The sequence below is a fragment of the Choristoneura fumiferana genome, chromosome 8, assembly GCF_025370935.1.
Source record: "Choristoneura fumiferana chromosome 8, NRCan_CFum_1, whole genome shotgun sequence".
Taxonomy (NCBI): Eukaryota; Metazoa; Arthropoda; class Insecta; order Lepidoptera; family Tortricidae; genus Choristoneura; species Choristoneura fumiferana.
In genome coordinates, this window is record NC_133479.1 from 7,498,722 (window position 1) to 7,518,774 (window position 20,053).

The 20,053-nt window shown below is 37.0% G+C and overlaps 2 protein-coding genes across 2 annotated transcripts in view; one reads left to right on the top strand and one right to left on the bottom strand.

Annotated features, from left to right (window-relative positions):
• The first annotated feature begins 5,250 nt into the window (after nt 1-5,250).
• LOC141430298 (anamorsin homolog) lies at nt 5,251-10,231 on the top strand. Its single transcript, XM_074090931.1, has 5 exons — nt 5,251-5,754; nt 6,288-6,514; nt 6,831-6,996; nt 8,508-8,614; nt 10,060-10,231. The coding sequence occupies exons 1-5, from the start codon at nt 5,610-5,612 to the stop codon at nt 10,162-10,164; spliced, it is 750 nt and encodes a 249-aa protein (XP_073947032.1). The 5' UTR covers nt 5,251-5,609; the 3' UTR covers nt 10,165-10,231.
• Nucleotides 10,232-10,699: 468 nt separating this feature from the next.
• Nucleotides 10,700-20,053, bottom strand: part of Atx-1 (Ataxin 1) — a 91,408-nt gene continuing 82,054 nt past the window's right edge. Inside the window, exons 2-4 of the mRNA XM_074090928.1 lie at nt 17,880-18,271; nt 16,991-17,224; nt 10,700-16,406 (exon numbers count right to left, since the gene is read on the bottom strand). Of these exons, the coding sequence (XP_073947029.1) occupies nt 16,101-16,406; nt 16,991-17,224; nt 17,880-18,263 (924 nt within the window). The 5' untranslated portion in view covers nt 18,264-18,271 and the 3' untranslated portion in view covers nt 10,700-16,100. The remainder of the gene's footprint in view (nt 16,407-16,990; nt 17,225-17,879; nt 18,272-20,053) is intronic.

Consider the following 20,053-nt stretch of genomic DNA (forward strand, 5'->3'; position numbering starts at 1 on the left):
CTCGTAAGAAGGTTTAATCTTGGTTTACCTAATCCAAATTTGATCACCATTATTAATTCATGACCGTACCTATTAGACCAGGGTTTACTGATGTTCCAAAGAAAACTCCAAAATTGCGGAATTTTTCATGTTGGAGAAAATCGGAAACTTCTCACAATTTTGTATGGAGATTGATATTTTCCGTTTCTTAAATTTAAATTTCCTATACCTATTTCTTGTGAAAATTCCAGAAATTCCCGATAACTTCCAACTTTTTGGAAACTTTCGCAACTTGCATATACCAGTACCAGGGATAAAAATGTTCATGACATTATGATTTAACAGTGGGTTGAAAACTCCATACAAAAAATCTAATGTATGGAGCTAGTGACTTTGTACCAACCTCTCCAAAATAATTATTGGTTGCCATATTTATGAAATGATCTGTGTTGAAGATTTCACTTAAATTATAATATTTGCAATTCTTCACATTTTAAGCTGTAAATAAAAATAAGCGGAAAAAAAATATTACTAAGATAAATAATACAATATAAAAATAATTCTGACTGGATATCTTTTTAATTTAAGTAAATGAAAACAATGTAGTCTATTTTTCAATTTTATATGGCAGCCACAAACCTTCATCTGCTGCGTGGGAACGGACGCCTTCGCGAGATTTTGTGTTACTGTTTGAATTTCGTGTATTTGGTGTTTTGTTTTGTTAATAGCGTTGAGTTTGAGATTATTTCTCCTCCGCACATTAACTTTTTTTCACTAAAGTGCATTTATTCGAGACAGGACTCTAGTTTTTACCGTTATTTTCACGGCTGTCCTTTACTAAGAAACCATTCAACATGAGGAGATGCGAAATTTGTGGTATTCAAGAAAAACATTGTGAAAACAAAATGTTCTTTGCTAGATTCCTCTAAGTGAAATGTGTAAGTAAAGTTACTGATAAATCTGATAATAGGTTTGAGGTTATATTTGGCTGGCCGACGTCATTTCGTATTATATAGTATCACGACAATTAAATTATTTCAGTTGTAAGCAGTGGGTGAAAGTAGTTGGCAACGAGATTTCACAAAATCGAAAACCCGGCTGAAGAAGAAAACCATACCAAAATTGGGACTTCCATGCCACCTTTTTCTGAAGAAATTCTTGAAGGTTTCCCTAAAGATGGCAAGAACAGCAAGGTAAACACTTTATTTCTTCAATTATCTCTATTGCAACTTGACTTACTGCATCTATAATAATAATAATAAAATAAAAAAAGATATTGATTAATATTTGTTTACAAATTCTACATAGGTACATAACAAATAATAAGTACAATCAAACTATCCAAAAGGGAAAGCGGACTCAGCTTATGCCTGCACCTGCAGAACAAAGTCCCTTGGCTAACAGGCGCTGTTTTTCAGTCGCCCCCATAAACCATAACCCTAATAAATACCATCAATACACATATTTTTTTTACATACAATATATGTTATAAATTAAATTTGCTTCGTCATCAATAATAATGCTAGGTATTTGAGTGTATAGTATAGTTGCGGTCAGAGCATTAGTAATAGACAGAAAATTGGCTATACACACTAATTATATTTCACCTGTATAAGTTAGTGGAAGCTTCTGGCTAAATTAAACTTGTTTCAGGTTCAGCTTTGGAGTCCCAGTGTGAATATTTACATGCACAGCCTTCTACAAGTGGTGCGCAGTGTAAAACTGACAAACAACAGGTAAGCTATCACTGATAAAAATCTATACTTATAATATTTAGAATTTTAGTTGATCTGAGATAAAGCTAGCGGTGACCATAGGAACACTGTGATAAACAACACAACTGCATCGAGTTTGGACTCGTTTGTCGTCTTGACGAGTACTTTGGTAACCAGGGGCATATAGTACAGTCAGCAAAAAAAATACTTAAATTAGAAGAATTTTCAGAAAAACTTTTTTTGAACTGTTTACGGAACCTTTCATGTACGAGTCCAAGTCGCACTTGATAATTTTTTCTGTATTGTCTGTGTTTATGGTAAACTTCACGTAATAACACTCCTCTTTTTGCGTTAGGGGTTAAAAATAGGTTGAGCTGCTTAGTAGTTAGAGGAGATAGAAATGGATATGCATACATACAGGTCAAAATATAATCCTCCTTTTGGGCTTCACCAGAATCGGGTAAAAACTACAGAATTAATTTCATTACATTTGGCATGGCAGTAGATTGTTTATCAGAGGTATACAAAATTATGTATTGTCAACTAACTCCAAGATCACCTTCATTTCATTTCATTCATTTGACAAGTAAAGACATATTTGACAATAAGGCAAGAAATTGTAACAAAGTTGTCTAGGTAAACATAGGTCATTGACCTGCAATATGACAAAAATTAGATTGTGCGTACCAATTTTATTTTATCTTGCATTAGTTAGTGTAAGCTACTGGCTAAATTTAACTTGTTTCAGGTTCAGCTTGGAGTTTGCCCAGTGTGGAAATATTTATATGCACAGCCTTCCACAAGTGCTGTGCAGTGCAAAACGGACAATACAATACAAATACAATACTTGTGTAAAGTGAAACTGTATTTACCTATGTAAAGAAAAACAGATCCATGACATGAAAATAAATATTATTAAGAAAAAACAACTTTTTTTTTTCTTTAATTCGATCATTTAATTAATAAAAAGCGCACCACTACGTGCCGTTTTTGACAATATATCGATAAATAAGCACAACACTATGCTGTTACAATATCGATAATATCGACTGTTCCTAACAACACTACTTGTCAATGTGACTTTTTCGGCCCTGTTTAGTCTGTGCAGTTCGTTTCTTGATATTGGCACCAAAAAGACACTGAATTCATACTACAATCGTGGTATTGTTTTTGTATGAGAGTTCCGACTCTTAAAACGTAGTGATTATATACTCTTTGATTTGTAACACAGGGGAACCTGTTAAGTAACTGTGGCGTAACTAACTACAAATATAATATTATAAGGTACTTACTTAACTATTTCGATAGTTTCCTGACTGAATAACTTTTTTACCTTGGTCACAGAATAAGTTTAGTACTTAATAGCCTTGGTAGATTATGTGATATGAAACATTGAATTTTAAATAACCCGCGTTTCTTGCAGTGTGTAGTGATGTGTGTATGTTATCTGTATGCGTATATGTAAAAAAATATACTTACAACTACAGCAGGCGTCCCACTTAATTTTCCAATGGTGCTTCCAATTGACGCCCAGGTCCCCGCCATAACAGCTTCATATAACATTTTAGCTTTTTCGAAGATAAATAAGACGAATTATAATTAAGAAAACCAAGCGTAATCTTTGTTATTTATTGTGTAAACTCCAGGTTAGATTTAAGTTAGGTTATGCCACAGACTAATAAAGGCGTATTTCACTAATAAAATTCAAACTATTGCGAGAGAGTTAAGTCAGGCAGAAGACAATGTTAAGATTAAACGTGACTGAAAAATTATAATTTCATGACATAAATGATTGATAAAATTTGTACTTAATGCTTTATAACACTGACGAAATTACAAATATTATTAAAAAAACAATGAAATTAAAATGCACGCACACATCATTTCGTTAAAACATGCCTAAATGCTGTCATAAATAGACTTGCCAGTAAAATTATGATTCCTAAACTTTGGCGAAATATTATAAAAATATTAAGAATCAATTTGTGTATATTCAAATGATACTAAGCTAAAAAAAAACCGGCCAAGAGCGTGTCGGAAACGCCCAAAATAGGGTTCCGTAGCCATTACGGAAAAGACAATCCAAGTTTAGGTATATTTTATACCTTAGGCTGCTATTTACTCTTAAGCTACTAAAATTCTCAAGCAAACATAGCCGTTATAGTTTTCCTTGAAAGTTTGATATACTTACTACCATTCTGATTTTTTTCAAATTTATCCACCCACCGGTTTAGATTTTAGAGGGGGTGGGGCCGCTCGATTTTAATGAAAATTTGCACTTTGCAAACAAATCACTGAATCGAAATTAGCAACCCCCTAATGATTTTAAAAGACCTATCCAGCGATACCCCACACTACAAGGTTGGATGAGATAAAAAAATCACCCCCACTTTACTTCTATGGGAGGTACACTAAAAAAATTTTTTTTTAATTTTTATAAAACCATTTTGTCGGCATAGTTTACATACGTATTCATGCAAAATGACAGCTTTATAGCATTGATAGTCCCTGAGCAATGCCGCGGACGGACAGACAGACATGGCGAAACTATAAGGGGTTTTTGCCGTTTTGGCTGGAACCCTTAAAAGCCTGAACAGTTCAAGTTCAAGTTATTCAATGTAAGTAGTTAAACCGGTATCCTGTTTTTCGCATAAATATTATTCCCAAATGTTTCATTTGCCAAACAGTTTAGGTAATTTCCACACTCCTTTTTTTCAAAATAAAAAAAATATTTTTTTAGTGTATTTTTGGTTTTATAAGTAGAAGTCAGTAGGTTTGGTTAGGTTTGTCACACGAAAGTTCGGAAATAAATATGGTTTGAGAGAAATCCGTGACTTGGGAAATGAAACAGTTTGGCAACCGGTATCCAGCAGGGCTACTACGAAACTCGAAGTTCGTGTCGTGCGGTCCCTCTGACACTTATATTGTTTAATACGAGAGCGAGAGGGACGGTACGATACGAACTTCGAGTTTCGAGTTTCGTAGAAGCCCTGCTGAATATGTATTTTACTGAAAAGACAGAGAAATAGTTAAATTTTATCATTGATACTTACAAAAAACATAATTATGCATTCGTAATGACTTAGTCAAAAATTTTTTTTTTAATATCTTGATTGATTTTGAAATCAATAAAAGTATTCTGAAAAATTTGGATTTTCAAATGAGTACCTACTTAATCAGATTATTGCTACTAGTTTACAAAAAAAAGCCTACGTTTGTTGAAGATTATTATTATTATGTGACCTGTTAAGGCGTCTAAAAAGGGGCACTGTGTGAGTCTGTTTGTACTTAAATACCTACATTTAAGAGATAATTCCGCACTTAATACCGTTATCATTTACTGATACAAAACTGCGCTATTCCTTAGAACCGCACCGGCTGTTTTTTAACCCAGAGAAGTTTGAAGTTTCCGTTGACTGAAGATGAAATTGTGGAAAACGCACAGACTTGAAGGGAAACGGCTAATGTTAAATAATTTTCGGGAATCGGGATTTGCTTGAACTGTTAGGCAACACTTAGGTTTAACTGTCATGTCACTGTCAATGTCAGTTAGCCAGCCTGTTCGTGTTCGGTTCGGTCGGTGCACAGATTAGGCTGTTGTGGAGTTGGGATTGAGTTGGGAGTTGCTTACTTGATTGTTCGGTCGATGTACGGTACGGTACGTCACGTACGCCAGTTGAAAATTTTCACAACATTATAAATTGCCTCAAATCGTTGCCGACAGCTCAGTCATTTAACTCTCTAGCAATCGCACAGTCAGTACTCTATTTTCGAGCTACATTTTCTTTGTTATTTTGTACGATTATACAATTCTACTACTGTCTTCATCCGCTAGTTTCAAGAACGGAAGGACTCTATCAAAGACTACAGTATATATTACTGAAAGTGTACCGACATTGATCGCAACACCTAACAATGTATAACTTAAAGAGCGGCGATAATGTGTTGGTTATCTGGAGGAACAGCGAACAAGACGACCTGAGCAGGGTAGTGGATGAAATTAAAAGTGCGACAAATAATGGCTCTATCGTTCTGGAAAATTCTGAAATGATCACTGAAAGTAAGTTGACCTCTTCACCTCATTTTTCATTTAAGTTATTTTTTGTATGGTAAACACTCATTATAGCTAGTGTGTCAGAATGGGTAGAGCAAAGGGTGACCCTATAATGAGACATGAAAGGTTAGTCATATAAACGGGTCATTGTTGTTAAAATTGCACATTTTAACTTCTGCAAAGAAAATACATCCAATGGCATGTAGCTATTGCAAATTGTGTTTTGAAATAGAAGATAATCTGAACTATTTATAACAGAGTGCTTGGTAAAAGCATACATCTTCTTATTTGTTGCTGGAAAATGATGGTATCATGTAAAGGTTGGGAACTTCAACATCATACCTACCATAGTTCGATATTTAACAAAGTTAATGTAATTTATAGCCTAATTATTCAAATGTTCAAATCACAATTTCAACCAGATTTTACGTTAATTTTAACCTAGATAACACCATATTTATAAATATATTCCATATCGTCTGTTTTGTCCAAAAAATAATGGTCCTTTAGTTTTTTAAATAAAATTTGCTTTTTCGTAGAGTCTAGGCCGCATTCCTCATTTGACGTCATATTGTCTAACTGGATCCCGCCACACTCAGTCAGCCATGACGACGGGCTGCTGGCATTACTAGTCAAGTTGCTAAAACCCAATGGCAAATTCATTGCGAAGGATACCACCGATATCAACACGGCTCTCAAGCTAAATGGGTTCTTGAATATAACAAAAGATGGTGATGTCTACACAGCTGAAAAGCCTAAATTTGAGGTAAGTTTAAAAGAGCAGAAATGTATTAAGATATCCGGTATATCCGGTAAGAAGTGTCAGATATTTTTGCATGCTCTACTGTGGCTGATATTAATGCAAGTACATAAAATTAACATTCAGTTGCAGACCCCAACAGTTGGGATTTCTGTTTGTAGGTAATTTGCTTTACTGAATCGAAAATGCTGTTACTGGTTATAAGTGTATTGTAAAATAATGCATTTCTATGCGAAGATTGATGTAAAATCTATATATGCAACATTGGTATGTTGAACAGCCTAGTCATATATGTATTATTTATGAATTATTCTTATCACAGGTAGGCTCAAAGGCTCAACTTAAGCTAGGAAACAAGCCCACAGTGTGGAAGCTGGATGACACAGTGGAAGCAGCGTGGACAGGAGCTAATGATGATGACATCATTGACTCCGATCAACTGCTGGACGAAGATGATCTCAAAAAACCAGATGAAAAGGCACTTAGAGGTAAAGAATATACTACTGTCCAACTAAAAAAACGTTTATTTTGTGGCCTTTTTTTAACTTATTAAAGGGCTGTTTTCTAAGGTAACAGCCTTATCGCTTCAGAGCAATCTCTTCCAGGCAACCCCCAGCATCCATTCATTATCCATTGATTAGTTTTAGTGATGCTGTCTCCATCTATTAAAAAAAAAAACAGAGCATTGCAATTATCTGTCAAATAAATTTAATGAATGGATGATGAATGGATGCTGGGGGTTGCCTGGAAGAGATCGCTCTGAAGCGATAAGGCCGCCTATTGCAATGTATGTATATACCCGTGTTTTCTGTACTGCTTTCTGTGTTGGTGTGCAATAAAGGGTTATTTTATTGTATTGTATTGTTAGTATATTTATTTTTAAACATGGTACTACTACACCCAGGAGCAGACTAAAAGGCTAACAAAAAAAAAAGTGTACTAAATGTCCAATTTTTAATAATCATGAATACATTAGAACAAATTTAAACTGTTATTTTTTAAACATTATTCTACTTGAAATATAGTATTTTTTTTTTATTTGAAACCATGTGGGCACGTTTATATAAACAGTTTCATATCAGATAGCGTGAGGAGATAAACATCGAAGTTTTGCGTTCCAAATGACGTGACGCTTGAGGTTTTGTGTTGCAAATTGGCTCGACGCCGTTACGCGCCGATGACGCGGCGTTTCAATACAACACCAGTACAAATCATTCTTGATCATTTTGTAGTCCCTGAAAAGGGGTTTTCACATTACTAGTAAAATCATCTGAGTAGCATAATACATTACGGCTGCGAATTTTCCATTACATTACTATGGGTACTTTTTTTGTAACCCCGCAATGTTAAAAATATAGGTTCTCGGTATTGTATTGAAAATCAGCTTTATTTTAAAATCTGTCAATGTCAATAAATGAAAAAAAAAAGCTGAAGAAGTTAAATAGGTACCTAATCAATTCATTTGGATAAATAATAGTTGGAAATATTAAATAATGTATGCAATAATTTGCTAGATGTTACCCACATGTATTTACATAGTTAGCATGATGCAAATAATAATGATTGTGTTGGTTGCTTCTCATTAGGTGACCCGCATGCTCGTTTGACCATTCTTACACAAAAAATATAGAAATAAATATTGTAACTAAGTATATTCATAAAAAAGTGCATTTGTAGTAAGCTTCATATTTAGGTAGGTACCTAAATAGCTAATTCGAACAGAACCACCAGAATAATTCGACTAGGGTCCCAAAATGATTACCTAAATAATTAAACTAAAACAGCATGTTTTATAACATGTGCATTGTATTTCATAAGTTATATAAAATCTGTTTTCACAGTTGTAAAAATGAAATGAGATGAAATGTAAGAACTTGTCAAACCTAACCATTTTTGAATCATAATAAAATTACATTGTTCTGTAATATGTAACCTAATCACTACTTTTTTTTCTCTTTTACTTCTTTGTCTTTTACCTCTATGTAAATATGCTTTTCAGTATGTGCAACCACGGGCAAACGCAAGGCGTGTGCAGACTGCTCATGTGGACTGGCTGAGGAGCTCAATGGCGAGGTCAAACAGACTCCCAAGTCTTCTTGCGGAAGTGTATGTATCCATCTTATTAATACCTTCATATTAAGGCTGCGTTTCTACCAATAATGTGCGAAGAATGTGTTTTTTATAAACCAATAGAAATACTTAATTGTTTCCACTAGTTATGCTGTGCGAGGACAGGTAAATAAAGCGTTTCTATTGGTTCATGAGAAACATATTCCTCTCAACATACCTATACTCGCACATAGACGACTGGATGGCCAAGTGGTTAGAGAACCTGACTACGAAGCTTGAGGTCCTGGGTTTGATTCCCGGCCGGGGCAGATATTTGTATGACTAATACAAATGTTTATTCTCGGGTCTTGGATGTTTAATATGTATTTAAGTATGTATTTATCTATATAAGTATGTTTATCTGCTTTTTCTTAGTTTGGGACTAGGTCAATTGGTGTCAAAGTATCCCATAATATTTATTTATTTTACATCTCTGGTGGAAACACAGCCTTTCTTCAAGACATTAATGGCCTAACTCTTGCTGTTCAAAAGATAATTTCAGTATGCGCAGTAAAATAAGAATGAATTTAGAATGTAAGAAAATTGCAGTGGCCTGACAGGGTATTGTGTACCTACTGGCATGTTTACTTTAAGATCTACAAAAATGTACTAATGAACATGATCGCAATAAATGAATATGAAATACTTTAAATAATTGGTGCCTGTTGCACAATACTTATTGGGTTATAAGAACCTTGCTAATATTTTTTATCAGGCGTCTATTCGAACATATAGCGATGAAGGAAGTTATTTCTAATATCATTTCGATTAAAATATAACAAAAAATGGGACCGACTTCAAAACCTACAAACTAGTCGAAAATTATTTTCAAGGTTTTTGAAGTCTGTTCCATTTTTTGTTACTTAATAAGTTTTTTTTTCATGGTTTTTAGTGATTTGTAGCCAAAGCGGCATAGTTATATTATTTAAAAACAGAGGTCTTCTTTATCAGGTCTAGTTCACCAAACCTTACTTTCTGAATGTAAAACTTACATACATACTTAATATGTAGGTACTTGACTTGGTGTTTAAAATGCCAAAATCGCTATAGGTGTGCTTTCAAATTTGAGGGTTGCCCTCGATTTCTCTAAGATCCCATCATCAGATCCTAACTTGGTGACAATGGGACCACCTCGGAAGTATGTCCTTTAGAACAAAAAAATAATTTTGAAATCCGCCCTACAATTGGCGGAGTTATCGCGTAACAAACACAAAAAAACAGACAAAGTTGAGTTTAGTACTGTAACGAATTTGAGGTACCTACCTAATATCTGCCAAAAATAAATTTCATAATTAGGGATCGTTCTTACCTGTGTTGGGAACATGTAAATAAAAATAAACAGCTTTTATGAAATAACGAAGATCTGGCTGTTCCGGGCTCTTGCTCCTCCGGTGGACTAAGAAGTGGTAGCGAGATATGAATATTGCAATTCCTTTTTCCAGTGTTACCTAGGCGATGCCTTCCGCTGTGCTTCGTGCCCCTACCTGGGTATGCCTGCCTTCAAACCTGGTGAAAAAGTGCTGCTAGACCTCAAGTCCGATGTATGAGTCAGGAAGCTTATTGACTAGTATTCTGTTGTGATTTATTATTGGTAATAAACCTTTTGTAAGTATTTTTCGACTGTTTTGCTTTCGTAGTTTTAGTGCATGTTTGACGAAAAATTAAGATATAATCTCGAAATTATATGAACTCGACTTCAACACATTGGAAGAGTATATTAAAGGCTTCGGAGGCGACCAAGTGGCCGGGCGTTATTTTTTTTACAACCTTTAGGCTGCATTTACACCAGAGATGTGCGAGGATGTTTTGCAAGGTATTGTTTGTCATGAATCAACGCTTCATTTACCTATCCTGGTTTAGCGCAGCTCTATAGTGGAAAGGCGGAGCGAGGATAGATAAATGAAGAGTTTCTAATGGTCCATAGCAAACACGTTCCTCGCACATCTCTGGTGGGAACGCAGCGTCAGGTCCGATTCGGACGAGAACTAGAGAGACAAATAGCGACTGACGTTAATAACGACTAAGTTTACAAAGGCTCAGGGGTATTTAGTTCAGAAAGAAAACACATTGATAGCAAATATTCAGTTATACATATTTTCTCTTCTTTTTTTACAAACAGTTCACTTATTTTTTAATATATCTCGGTCTATAACATCTTCAATTTACATTAATCTGAAGTAGTACTCATTCCGCTATACAATAAAATATACATATAATATATATTTTTGCCATTCGTCATATAATTATATAACAATTTTATATTTATTTTTCTATTACATAAATGACACAACTTTTCAAGTACCTATAAGCATCTAACTGATTATCTATTAGAATTTGGAGTTGTCATTTATAAACCAAAGAGAAGAGTCAATTGGACATCACTGCACGGGACATGCCTTCGTAATGCCATTACACTTGATATAGGATCTGCGATGCAGTGACGATTGGTACGTAGTATAAATAGTATACCTAGTGCCATCCACGAAGACGCGTGATTTTATCAAAATTAGACATTAATGATATTGTAATAAGAATCACGGCACGCGTCATCGTGAATGACTCTACCTATACCCACACTTCTCTTTATTTTATTCAAACCCATTCCATATTCTGTAACAAAGCTCCAATATTGGTTCTCTCTATGTGTAACAATTCCTGATTTCACAATACATATCCCTTTCTCACTTCATCAGTAGTAAGAAAAGGACGTATGTTGCAAAAACCACACACAAGTCACGACAAGATGTAAGTAACAGCCGTGCTAGCGTTATGCCGAAACCTGTTTTATAATTGATAATCTGAATATCGTTTCAAACCGATAATTAAAAATATGTTAATAATGGTAATAAATAACGTTTATTTAAAACAGGTATTCATTGGACATTCATTAATATTACCAAAAAAACAGCTCTGTACAACAATAAGATATCTGAAAGATGGCACAGCGTCGTGTCGGAAGTTCTTGTTAGTGTTTGGGAAGGTTTAACTATTATGGACTGCGGAAACCATTACTGGCCAGCTTTAGTTGTTTCTTGACGTAGGAACTTGATAGGATCAGCGGGGATACTACGAAAATCGAAGTTCGTATCGTGCCGTCCCTCTCACTCTCGTATTAAATAATATTAGTGTCAGCGGGATGGCTAGTACACGAAGTTCGAATTTTGCACTTCGTAGTATAGGGCCAGTCTTAAGCCCCATTTAGACCATGCAAGAACTTGCATGAAAGTTGCATTACATCGCAGACTATTGAGGGACAATTAATTCAGTTGATCAAACAAATAACGCAATGTAGTGAAACTTGCATGCAAGTTCTCGCATAGTCTAAATGGGGCTTCAGAGCCCAGTTGCATTACATTGCGAGGCCGTTAATCCAACGAGTTTGTAGTGGTCAATAAAGCGCCGCAACGTAAAGCAACTTGCACGATTTTTTTCTTGCAGAGTAATTGCCACATGGTTGTAATAGACAGAATAGGTTTTCCTTAATTCGAGTCATAATATTGACTTTTGTCAATATTATGACGCGTTATTACATTTTAGTGTTTGGAAATTATGCTATAGTCCGCTCTGAATCATATTCCACGTATTCTTTCTATTCCTGGCATGGATTAGAACTCAAAGTAAAGCTTTACACGATGCCAAAAAAACGTTATCAAAATGGTTGTCTTGAGGTACTGACAACTTTAGTATCTCTGTCTAGTTCTTTACTACTAGATCTTCAGAGATGGAGCTTATACATTTTTCATTATCCTCTTCTAAAGACCATCCTGAACAAGTTCGAGCGTCAAGGAACCACCTGTTATTGGCAACGATGAAAAATAACTGCCTGGGCTATTTCTATTTTCACTATGCAATGCCTAGGAGCCCGTCATTCGTGCACTTATAAAATAAGACTATTTCTACCACACACACGTACGTCGCACACACACAGCACACTCACACGCAAACACACTGAATTAACCTTGCATTAAAATGAAAATCAAAAAATGGTTTTTAACGTACCTATAAAATAGAGAAATGTGTAATGGGCTTGATTTGTAGTGATTATAAACATTTGCAGCACTTATTGATTTGTGAATGTCTACTTAGTTACAGCAAAAGTTACTATGTATAATGAAACACTTGCCACTTTCGAACAGGATGAAAATAACGTTTAGCAAAATACGTTAATGTGCATTCATGAAAACAATTCAATAGGATGTATAGAGTTCTACTTCTATTTTTTGAGAAACTGTCTAAGTGAAGAGTTGCTTAATTTTGAGCAAAACATTATATTATTCTGCTCATCTTTCTATGTCTTTCTCTCACACACACATGCACTCACTCACACAAATGACTTTTTACTTATACATATTTGGATAGGTATTGTCTGATCATGTTTATTATAAATTGATGGAAGAATATGACTTCCGTGACTTGTAGCATTGGTTTGGTAAATTTTGAGAAACTATTAGATACATATGAATAAAGTAATGGATGGTTATTATTACAATATAGTAGCAGGACAGGTTCGTTCAATTTAGTTTTACTAATTTACATTACGCTGTCGTGCCGTGGCTTTTATTACAAATAAACATTTTTGTTTTGGCGAAATAAAAACACGATGTTGGTTTTAAAATATAAGCATAATATATGTATATTCATTTTAATCTATTTGTAGTAGTGGAAGAACTTTGATTCTGCCAATTTTTACAATAAATATTGCGAATTTGGGGAGTCACTGCCCCCAAGCTTCGGTGAAAAGGTATCCAGCACGTCCATCATCGAAGCAATTCGTTTAGCACCTTTCATTGGAATTAAGTTAATACTTTCTGAATTGAAAATTTTGGAAAATAATTAATACTTTTAGTAAGAAATTTTGTACTAATCGAGTCAAGCTTGGAAGTGGAGCTCGCGGCTGCGCAGCGAGACCGCGCCCATTTACGTAATAACTGCTCCTATCTCATAATTTAAGTAATATCTTGAAAGAAACAACTATCCCACAACATTCAGTAAAGCGTCCCAGTCTTTTTATAAGTTTATTTTCATCAAATTGAGATCTTGTTTAGACTTGTTGGCGACTGGCGCGCGCGGCGGCGCCGGCGCTGCTCGAGTCTTAAAGTTTGTGAGGTAGGCTTAGTCATGATCTAATGAAAGCGCCTTGTTAGAAAATACCGATTAATAAAATGAGATCTTTCATTACAATTACAAAATATAATAATAAACGATATAAAACTAGAATTACATACATTATACAACAAGTTTAGCTTTACCTACGCTTGCGCTAGCGCCCGCGGCCGCAGCGCTGTCGCCGGCACTAATAATTAACATACAATTAACAAGCACGTAACACTTTACGGTACAATGAAAGAACTACCCTCCGCCTCCGAACTCGCTGCGGCTACTTGCAGGTATGGCATCATCCCGTAGGAACGTACGTCCTACACAGAAAATTTCACGCCTACGTATCAGGTAGGCTGCGATAAATAAAATTCAACGTCCAATTTTATATTATGCAAAATAATTTTAGTACGAACCGAATGAAGAAACAGTTAAATATGTTCACTTAATAATATTTAAAATTAATTGGATTTGATATGGCCTTTGTATTAGTCGTTATTTGGTATAACGATATACATATGTATATAAAATCACAGACGCTACTTGTTTATGTATTTTGTTTCAGAATTTTCTTAATTCCTTCAGCGAAATTTTGAGTATACAACAACTATACAGTTCCTTACCAATACGCACTTCTTACTCTAAACATATATTTCCTTTATTCAAGCAATACTTCATGTCTACTCTGACCAATAACTACAAAATATCACAGACTGTGTGTTTATTATGTATACAACAATCTTCTCATAGAAAAGTTATGTGTATTACACATGGACGTCTAAATAACAATAGAGATGACATCGAACAACGTCATATAATTATATAGATACATAATATATATATATTGGTATCCTATCGCAATCACTAAAAATATTAGTCTGAACTTCAATTCTCCGATTAAGTTTTCGTGTTGTTTTCGTTTTGCCGATAACAGTGTTTATTGGTTTTTAGTTTATTTTTTGACTTAACATCAGTCTATCATTTTTGTCCGGTTAACTTTTGTCGTCACAGTCATTTAACCTGTAGGTAGGTACGTTTAATTTTTTTATAGGTATTTTTTTTATTGGTCCATTTTTCACTTAGTTACCAGACTTTACATTTGGCATGTATTAAAATTAGAGTAAGAGTTAAATCGGGTTAGGCATTTCGTTACGGTACAAATATCACAACCAAACGCAATAGAAGTTCTGTCGATCGTCTAGTACTCTAGTAAAATAATAATGCAAGTACAAGTGAGTTCAGACATTAAAAAAAGTTATTTTGAAGAAGAACAAAAGCTCCTACAGTTAAAATAAATAGAAAGTCCTAACAATAAATCATGCCAACTACAAAAATTCTAACTAATCGTTTTGCGAAACGAAAACAAATCGAAATAAAATGTCGAATAGTTTTCGCCGAAACGAAATGCGAATAAATGGTTTTAGTGATTCAGATAGGCAACCATTTGATTTTTACAATATATATTAATAATGTATACCATCATTAATAACACGACCAAATTATTTGTCAGATTAATTTGCCACCAGTTAGCAGCGTAGTGTTCCGTCCACCTTTACCCACTAGCAATAGACAAGATTTGGAGCGGTGTGTCTGTTTGGTTGTCGGAGAGTATTGCGCGGGATATGTCTGCAGTCACAACCTTGGGAGGGGCTTCCGTGACCGTCTCAAACAGCGCGAGTGAGGAAGAGGCCGCTACAACGAAAACCGTCGAAACTCAAGCACACGTCAGCCCATAGCTACCCTACCTAACATTCATTGTACCTTTAACATAATATGCATTGCCGTCTCGGAGACTGGCGATTTAAAATCTCATTGATTATCACAAAATCTAACCTACTATAAGATCTGGTAGAAACTTACACATTGTTATTTTTGTGCTCATTGAAAGTTTGTTACTTCGTACCTACTCCACGATATCCTCAAAAATAAACATTTATTACTCATGATCCGTGTCGGTGTAAGAGATACTTACGTGCAAAAATATTTTGTATGCTCCCCTAAGCGTCTCGCAAACGTTCGAATTTACCACATTTTTGTGATACATTTAGTTAGTCATGGAGCGTAACATTCAAATCGACCTAGGTATCATAATTACATACATATTTACACAGTCGTACGACACGACATAAGCACCCGACAGTAAAAAGCACCTAGAGTTCCCAAAAGTGTAAGTAAAGAACCGCGGCCTGCTGGGCACGACACTCACTATCGTCACTGTACCTACACTGAGTTTTAAAGTCGCGATTCCACAATAACAACAGTTGACCAAGCGTTCCCTCGCTAATCAGCTGGCAGGCCACGAAACGTTTCAGCCGAACGGGAAGAATCGAAACGAACGTAAAAAGTCTACACAAACACAACACATTCAAGTCTACGCGAGTGACGTTCAGCGCTTCTTTGGAGGCGGGCAGTCGTCTTCGAGGACATCGGAGGCTGACCACCGCCGCTTGCGAGCGTCTTCTTTGACACTGAGGTTCTCGGGGTGTGTTTGTGGCGGCGCGGAGGCGGGATGCGCGGGGTGTGCGGGTTGGGCGGGGGCGTGTTTGCGCGCCACGAGCGAGACGCACACGTCGCCGACTTGCAGCCGTTGCACGCGCAAGCCGTAGCGCGCCAGAGTGCGCTCGGGCTTGCACGACGCCCAGCCGCGCCCGTACACGAAGAACGGATGCTCCACCGTCGATTCCAACTCCACCTGGAAACCATGCATGTTCGGGTTATATAATGCAGTGCTACCTCTTGGGAACCTGCCTGAACTGTTACTACCTATCTACGAGTAAAGAGGTAACAGATAGAGAGAGACAGACAGAGTTACTTTAAAATTTATGATTTTAGTAAGGATAATTGGCTAATACGAAGTGGATTAACCACCATATCTGCTACGCTACCAACATCGACAGTAAACCACACAGATTTATTGTGAAATAGTCACTGATGTGAAATAGTAAAGGAATATTCGTCGATGGCGGTAGTGTAAAAGCTAGACCGCCATATTACCTACATACCCATCACTGTGCACACCACTGTTTTTGAGATCGGTCTGCGATGGGCCGGGAATTAGGTAAACGGTAAATTTTTATATTCATATCGATTTTAGAAACATTAAGTATTCGAGTCATAACCCTAAATAAAATAAACAAATTATAATAATATCCATCCGGTCGCCGCTCATCACGAAGTCTTGTCCGCATCTCCTTGACGCGCCGGAGCGAGCCACCCTCGACCCGTCTCTAGACGATCGAAGTCTGAGATGGATACTAGGTTTAATAATCTTATTACCTGCGACCGGTTCCTATCGTAAGTGAGGGTGAGCGCGAGCCTGTCTCCGCGCTCGTCCAGCCGCAGCAGCGTGCACTGCGTGAGTGCGAGCTCGCCGCTGCGGTCGGCGCTCATCACGAAGTCTTCTGTCCGCATCTCCTCGACGCGCCGGAGCGAGCCGTCCTCAAGTCGGATCAGCGCGCCGCGGCAGAAGTACGCGGCCGGCGCGCTGCGTTCCGGAGACATCGGCGGCTCCTGAAATTGATAATGATGCGGTTGCAATCTCAGGGAAACAGTAGGTACTTATACATTTAAATACGGCTAGGCCACAGGTAAGGTGCGCCCATTTGATTGCTAGACGTAATTTTGTTAATGTAGGTACTATTGCTCGGAATTGTTTATTATGTGGTGTTATATAAAGAGCTATTGTATTATTAGTTCTTATATTTTTGCCAATTTCTACAATATCTTTATAAATTATAGCCTATGTGTTATTCTGATGTATGAGCTATATGAAAAGTTTCATTCAAATCTATTCAGTAGTTTTGAAACAAACAACAACAAACTTTCGCGTTTATAATATTTTTGCTCAACGAAATTCAAGATGTTTTAAAATCGATCGAACTTATTCAAAAAGGCAGCTTCGACTGCATAACGTTGCAACCGTTGGGGATGAAGTGGTCTCATAGAGTGATCATATATTTCCAGGGCGGAATCTCTGCAACAGAACGACAAACTGCTAAGGGTCCGCGTACCTAATTCTCGTGGTGAAACGATGAACTGTATATATTTTTACCTACTCCTGCACGAAGCCAATCCTAACCTTTAATCTTCGGCTTGAGAGGTGATTAGATAAATTACCACAGCTCTTTTAAACCTATTAACATATTTTAAATGGATAAATACTTACATCTCTATGAGGAGGCAGAGGCGCCGGCGCAGACACGGGCGGCGAATGCGACGCCGCCGGCGCCGGCGGCACGAAGCCCGACGTGGGCCGATGCAGCGGGTAGTTCGGGGACGGCGGCACCCGCGTCCGGTATAAATACGACGCGTATGACGGATGGTGAAGGAAAGGCGCGTAACTCGGCACGGGGGGGAACGAGGGGGATTGGGGCGCTGGCGGCGCGGGCATGTCGCGCGGGCGGCGCGGCGCGTACCGCGGATAGGGCCGCGGCGGCGGCGCCAGGAACTCGGGCGTCATGCCGGGCGGCGGCGGCGGCGGGAACAGACCCAGTGGGCCCAGCGGACCCAGCTGCGCCAGCGCCTCGCCGGGGAGCCTCGCCGAGATCATCGGACGACCTGCAACCAAGATAAACGACACATGAGTCAGCACTCACTTATAACTAAATTATTTATAGATTTTTTCTTAAGTCTTGTTAGCCGCGAGTCCTATGCATGCATGCAGATGAGATGATGCTTTGCTCGAAAAAAAGTAAGACCTATTGGCTAATGTTACACGATGCTTCTGATGCAGTTGTTTTACTCGAATATTTTTGTAGACACAAGGTAAAGTGTGGGTAGTTCACAAAACTCACGCGGGCAATTAAAAGTAATATCGTAATATCCTACAGTTAAGCCCACTAGTGGTGCTTACACTCAGCACCATGGTTTTGGCAATTGCTGCTACAAAGCACGTGAGCAAGCAAGTGAGTATTTAAATAATTATAGATGTACATATTTCGCAATCTAATTCGCTTTACTTGTTTGCCCATAAGTCTTCTAGCTGTTTGAATGCTCATCAACTGGTAAAAGCTTCAATTACATATTAAAACAAGAAATAAATCATTCTATTTGCACCCAATAAAAACAATGTAACAAAACTATAACAAGTGGCACTTATCATAGCCTTCAAGATCCCTATTATTAGTATTAAACGTTTATTTATGTAAACGTGTATGTATACTACACTCAACATCTGTTAGATCCTTGAGTTGTGTAGTATAGTATACACGAGATAAGAATGTAGAGCGGGCAACGTCAACGTTATAAATAGATTTATTCATGTAAAAGTTTAATTCAGTGTGCATGCACGCAGCGACTCGACGAGATGGAATCATTTTCGTCTTACGCTTTTGTTCCTTCTAGCAAGCGAGATAGCTACCTACCTAATTATTCTGGGGTTTACCGACATAATAAATCGGTGTTAAAGTAGAGCTATAGAATTCAGTGGAGTTAAATAATTTAAATTAGGTAAGGTAGGTAGATACATACATAGTTAAACAAAGGATTGCATTTAAAAAAATACCCTTATAATAACTCGAGTTATCTTAATGGTTTTTGATCTGTCGCACAATGAAAAACTTTCAAATATTTTAAACTATCACTTTTGAGTTAGGTATATTATTATAAAATGTTTTACACTGTAAATCGAATTGACGATCAAGCAAAAAAGCACCGCTACCGAAAAACTCGTCTATATCAACACAAAAATACCACGTTCCCCAAGCTTCCCATTTAAATCAACTGTGGAAAACAAATGTTTATATTATGTACAGTCGCGAACCGGGATTGTTGAGCCACTTGCCTATGTTCGTAATTTGGCCGGGTAATGCTGTTCCGGTTTATTACAATATGTATAACCCGGCTAAATTATGAATAGGGCCGAGCGGCTCAACAATCAAGGTACGCGATGATGCAGTCGAATTATTTGATTCCTGACCCACCGTAGAACGTTCTCACAGTAAAGTGTCACAATGGATTCCCTTGACAAGTAATGCGATGTAACTGACTTTTTCTCCGAAAAAGTTTCAAATTGGGTTACGATTCAGTGGTTCGATTGTACATTAACATTACACATTAGCGTTGACCGCTGACAGGTTGAGCCTAAGGGTTTTATTAACACAATCAAGGGTTCTCGACTCGCATTCCCGCACGACGGCGATAATTCGGAGAACAAAGATGGATGCACCTGCGCAAATACTACGCCTCCCGCTCCTGAACGAGTGTCGATTGTTTATTTACAATGCGTGTCCTACCTCTATAAGATTGTGTACATATATGACATGCCCTCGCCGTGTTTCCTTTTAGCCGTAGAAAAATTAACAAGGGAGCAAAATGGTGCGGCGAGCGTACATTGAATCT